At 40.5% G+C, this 6000-nt stretch overlaps 1 protein-coding gene across 2 annotated transcripts in view; it reads left to right on the forward strand.

Moving 5' to 3' along the window:
• Positions 1-5000, forward strand: part of SMAD2 (SMAD family member 2) — a 57753-nt gene extending 52753 nt beyond the window's left edge. For both annotated transcript variants that reach the window (XM_080919680.1, XM_080919681.1), the window contains 3 exons: positions 1540-1677; positions 1852-1996; positions 4023-5000. In XM_080919680.1, coding sequence (XP_080775806.1) covers positions 1540-1677; positions 1852-1996; positions 4023-4146 — 407 coding nt within the window. In that variant the 3' untranslated portion in view covers positions 4147-5000. The remainder of the gene's footprint in view (positions 1-1539; positions 1678-1851; positions 1997-4022) is intronic.
• Positions 5001-6000: the final 1000 nt, after the last annotated feature.

Here is a 6000-nt window from a genome sequence, read left to right on the forward strand (position 1 = left end):
TCATCGTCTTCACCCCTTCTCTCAGTGATGTATATAATCCAGAACGCAGTGCACTTGTGTGAGGTCAGTAATACTGCGGGGCTGCCTGCTGCTTCTCAACAGAAAGTGGAGCATTGTGGAGCTCAGCGCACAGGATTTCTAAGATGAGTGTGGGCCTAATCTAGGGATGCAGCTCTTCTGTTGACCAGACATGAAGAAGATGGTTAAACGGAAGTAGTCCCATTTGCTCCTGCTTTAACTTTGAAATGGCTACTTTTTTATAAACATGTTTGCATTAATAGATTCATTGTTTTATGTTTTTATCTCAGTTTACACATCTAATGTGGTAAATTTTCATAATTATAATTCACATATACATAAATTGTCTGGGAAACGTAGTATTTTTTTAACCAACAAGGCAAAAAATGTAGAGCTACAAATAGTGATCATCACCTGAATGTCTTCAACCTCAGCTTACTTTTGTGTAGTTGACATTGACCATTTCCTCAGATGAAAGATGATTGCCAAATATTGATGCTGGTTCTGTAAATGATAACAGCTAGAAAATGTGTGGTGGCTTTGTATGAGCTTGTCAAATCTTCTTACATTGGATCATCTTGCTAAGGAGTCCAATACCACTGCAGATACAAGCTGTGTGCAGCCTCCCTGATTTACTTACGTAGGTTTTCATTGTCAGTGTCTTTGTGTTTCATGAGCCCTTAGTGGTTTCCTCTGCTCTTTTTTATGTCACCCAACTGAATTTTAGTTTATTATAATTTTAGATTATCTTTACAGTTTAAAAGAAATCCCCCCCCCCCTTCCCCGCTAAATCAGGGAATTGTCTGAAAAGTCTGCTTTTGTACTTTAATCGCTACCTCTCCCACCCACCCATTCCTGTGCTGGGGTTTTCCAAGACTGTGTTGCACAGGCACTGCCCTCTGGCTCTATCTACAGGTGTGCACCTCGTCCTTTACTCAAAATGCACGAGTGATGCTTCACATGGTCTTAGGCCAGTAGGATGGCAGCATCTGCCTTTCTCCTCTACCCGAGGCTGGCTATTTTTTTTGACTGGTTATTCTGTCCGTCTTATAACAGAAGTAGATGTGCGGCTACTTCAGCTTCGTCTGAAGTCTCTGAACCTAGTGTGTGAGTGTACTACGAAGTAGGCAGTTACATAGCAGGGTGGACATGATTTTTCTTTTTACTTTTGACTTAGTAAACTCCTTAAGAATAACTTGCCCAGACATTAATTTTCTCAAAATTAACTCAATTATTAAGTGAATTTTAAAATAACGGGTAATTTGTATGAAACTGCCTCACTATTATATACTTTTCTATATTGTTGAAATATTTTTCAATTCAAGAAATGAGCATTACTTTGAAAAATCAAAATTATTGTTAAAAATCCTTGGGGAAGATACTGTGGTGTATTTCAGAATTACGGCTCAGGAAAGCAGGGCTGTGAGCACAAAGTGATGGAGATACCTTAGGATTTGCTCTGGATGTGCACAGGAACACGAGAGCAGCGTGCTGCAGCTAACCACCTGTGCTTCGTTTTAGGAAGGGGAGTTCGCTTGTATTACATAGGTGGGGAAGTGTTTGCCGAGTGCCTAAGTGATAGTGCAATCTTTGTGCAGAGCCCCAACTGTAACCAGAGATACGGCTGGCACCCCGCGACCGTGTGTAAGATCCCACCAGGTATGGATTCAACTTGTAAATAAGCCTCTTGTCTTACTTGCTCCGTTAGCTTTGCTAATTGCTAATGGCTTTAGGAATGAGGAGCTGATTTGTATGCTCATTCTAAAACATAGATCCTCTTAAAATTATTTTCTAATAATGACAATAGTATATTTTACTGTTTCTCAATTCTAGGCTGTAACCTGAAGATCTTCAACAATCAAGAATTTGCTGCTCTTCTGGCTCAGTCTGTTAACCAGGGCTTTGAAGCCGTTTACCAGCTAACTCGAATGTGCACCATAAGAATGAGCTTCGTGAAGGGCTGGGGAGCAGAGTACCGGTACAAATCACACACCTGGGTTCTTTTTATTCCCTTCTTTACATCTTCTGTAGTTCATTTATGTCTGTTTCCAACAGATCTTTATATAAAATAATAAAAGAGAAGGCTAAGTATGTAACTCAGTTAGTGGAATGCTTGTGTGTCATGTGTGAGGTGTTGGATTTTGATCTTCTTAAACACATAAGCCAGGTGTTGTGATATTTCTGGGAGTTCATGGTTGTGCGTGAATTACATGAGACTGAGACTTAGTGAAAGTTGGAGGTCCATAGATAAGAAACTTGAAATCACTGTATTATAGAAGACTAAATTGTATGTAAACATGCATTTTATAAAACTAGAGGTGTCTACTTTCTACTCAGGAAGCTTCCTGATTGGAACGACAGACATTGCGTGTGGGTGCCAGGAGATAGGAAGGGCAGTGTGGGTCTGTCAGGCTGGCAGCAGAGCAGCCCTTTGATTAGAAGTAGGATACAAGTGAGACTGAACAGTTCGTCTGAGATAGCTGAGTGTAGTCCCTCACCTGTGGCCTCCATCGCATTACCCTCATCTGCTGATGTTAGTGTACTGTAGCTCCCAAAATACTACACACGCAAGCATGGCAGAAATTCTCGTGCATAGAAAATCAGATGCCTGTACCTGGAAGTTGGCTAGAGCATACTGAAAACCCAGGGATCAACTGGGTTGATACCATGTGGTAAGAGCACTACATATTTGCTTAGACACTAAGCTTCCCCCTACAATGCTCTTAATTATGTGTGTATCATGAATACATATGTCTGTGCTTGTGTGAAGAATGGCAGTGCCTCTGAAATCCAGAAGAGGGTTGTAGATCCCCTAGAGCTGGAGTTACAGGGATTTTGAGTTGCCAGATCTGGGTCCTGGTCACTACACTTGGTCCTCTAAAAAAGAGTATTGAATACTCTTACCTGCTGAGCCATCAGCCCCTTAGGGTGTCTAGTTCTAAATGTTATTGGGCATGAAGTGTTTAGAGATGGAGAGCTGATAATGGCCTTTTATCGTAATTGAAGAATATTGTGTTAAGGAAGCAAAAGTAAATGTATTGAATAACTGTATAGCAGATAGAGCTCAGTCCAGTGCCTGAGAATAGAGTAACAATGTTTTATGATCCAGGGAATAGGCAGTGCCCCTTGTCACAGCACTAGAAGGATTTAATCTTGTTTTTTAAACTAGAAGCCTCAGGGATGTTATTGACAAGGATGTTGCTTGTTGTGTACCTTAGAGAAACTCTAGCTTCAAGTCTTAAATTAACCTTGTGTGGCAAGGATGTAGCTTAGGTCAGCAGACTTTAAAATTGAACCTTGTTCCAGTTAGGTTTCATTGATCCATGTAAAACTAGGGGGACCATATGTGTCAGTTTCCTTGGCAGTCATTTCTGGGTTTTGTTTCTCCTTCCGGGCCTCATTAAAGTAGAACCTAAATTCTCCCCCATAGCCATCCCATTGGAGGTGGTTGTTAAATAGTGACAGTAGACTAACTTCAGAAGAAAAAGATGTTTTTGTAAATCTTTCAGAAAGATGGAATTCTGGAGAGATGGCTCAGTCGGTAAGTTGCCAGCTCAGAAGTTGGCAAGTATGAGGACTTGAGTGTGAAGCTCTAGTACCCACAAGAACCAGACATGGCTGTGCCTGTGACACCAGCATGGGGTAGAGAAGGGGTTGTTGGGTCTGAGGAACTGAGGCTGGGGGACAGATGGATTCTAGGCCAGCCAGTCTAGCCACATAGGGAGCTTCAGATTCAGTGAGTGACCCTAACTCAAGGAAACAAGGTAAAGTTGAGGAAGACCCCCAACTCCCTTCTGACCTCTGCATATACCTGTAAACATACATATGTACCAACATAAGTAAAATTATTAACAAAGGACAAAACTCATTAGTTCGTTTTAGCAGTAAAAATCAACCATTTAAAAATTAATAACTATATATAAAACTAATAATTATTCTAAAACTAGATTTTATTATGTACAGCCTTTTAGTTTTCTGATTGTTTTTTGTATTATTTCAAATAGGAGGCAGACAGTAACAAGTACTCCTTGCTGGATTGAACTTCATCTGAATGGCCCTCTGCAGTGGTTGGACAAAGTATTAACTCAGATGGGATCCCCTTCAGTGCGATGCTCAAGCATGTCATAAAGTCCATCACCGGTGGAGCTCAGCAAGAGACTTCATGTACCAACTCTTCCGTCATAGTATTCATGTATGATCCCGTGGACTGTTTGCTATCCAAAAATTCCAGAGCGAAAACAGCACTTGAGGTCTCATCAGTTAAAGCACCTTGTGGAATCTGTTTCCTATATTTGAATATTAGATGGGAAAATTAGTGTCTAGAAATGCCCTCCCCAGAGGGGAAAAGAAGACTTAAAGACTTACTGATGTCTTGTTGGGCGTAAGACAGTGTCCAAAGGTTATTACTAACAGTAGTAGTTGTGTCCAGGTGATGTGTCCAGACCCAGTATTGCAGTACTGTTTGTATACATTCTTAGTTTGCATAAATGAGCTGTGTGTGCTGCTTCTTGGTCTAGGCAAGCCTTTATAAAATTACAGTACCTAATCTGTTATTCCCACTTCTCCGTTATTTTTGTGTCTTTTTTAATATATAATATATATATATCAAGATTTTCAAATTATCATTTAGAAGCAGATTTTCCTTGTAGAAACTAATTTTTCTGCCTTTTACCAAAAATAAACAAACTCTTGGGGGAAGAAAAGTGGATTAACTTGACCTTAATGTGTCCAGTGGATCTCAGCAGTCATTCTTTTGTGATCGTTTTCTGCTGAATTGCATTAGAAGGAAACCTTACTGGAAACTTCAGGCTCTTCATGCCATTCCTGTTCTGATACGGAGCAGTACAGCATAATGTCCCGTAAGTGGTTGCACTGATGGCGTGTGTGGGCAGTAAGTCCTTTTGTCTTACAACCAGACTTCAACAGATGACAACTGAGGTGTATAACCAGTTGTTCTCAAATATGCACAGGTGGCAGTATAATTACTTTCAGGGCTATTCTAGAATCATCTCAGTATGTTTCCTTCTTCTGACGCTAGTCTAATAATAAAGTACCTTTCTGTAAAGGCAGCTGACCTTTGGCCTCGTTTCACTTCACTGCCCGGTTGTATTACAGAACAGACCTTTAGTTAGAGTGATGCTGAGCTATTGTCAGCAGATAGGGACATCTGTTCTTAAAGTGTATTGTATGTAACTTATAATAGAATGTTATATTACCTAGTCTCAGACTTAAATATTGTGAGCTAAGCCGTTTAGCAAGATTTCTAGCCTGCAGTTAGCTGTGGATTTAGCTCTTTTGACTAATTCTGGGTGTGTGGTTTACTGACCTTTCTGCTCTGCAAAAAGGAGATCCCAGCGTTCCGTTGGCCCTCCGTTCTGCAGCACACAGCAGTCATGTCCAGTGTTGACTCCCTTCTTGTTTGCAACTCTGTACAAATGGAAAAACACTTCCTGGTCTCCTTTTTGTAAACTTTCATATTTTTGCAGACAAATACCTTTGGTACTTAACTCTTTGAGACCATACTCACATGTATGTACAGTAATCATTTTTGATGCTTTTCAACATTTGGTTGTTTTCTATTTGATATTTCTCATTTTCCTATATTTGTGTGTGTATGTTCTGTGTTCATGTAAATTTGGTGTAGTAATTTTTTTATTCAAATATTTATTGTTCACCTGTTAATGTGCCATGAACTTCCTTAACCTTTGGGTGAAGGTGAACAAGATAGCTGTGGTTCCGGTCTTTGCTAAGATTGCAGTTGGTTTAAAGCCTACTCAATGTCTGCTTAGGAGGTAAACAGGGTATGTCTAGAGAGTGGCAGAGTGCTTTTGATAGGACATTGGGAAGGCATCTGAGAGAGCGATGCTTAAGCCAACACCTGACCTAGAAGGAGAAAGCCATGTGAAGAGCCAAGGGCAATTTAACACTGCTGGGACAGCATCTAACCCAAAGGCTCAGGCCCAGACTACCTGTCAGGTATCA

Source organism: Micromys minutus (genome assembly GCF_963924665.1).
Source record: "Micromys minutus genome assembly, chromosome: 8".
Taxonomy (NCBI): domain Eukaryota; kingdom Metazoa; phylum Chordata; class Mammalia; order Rodentia; family Muridae; genus Micromys; species Micromys minutus.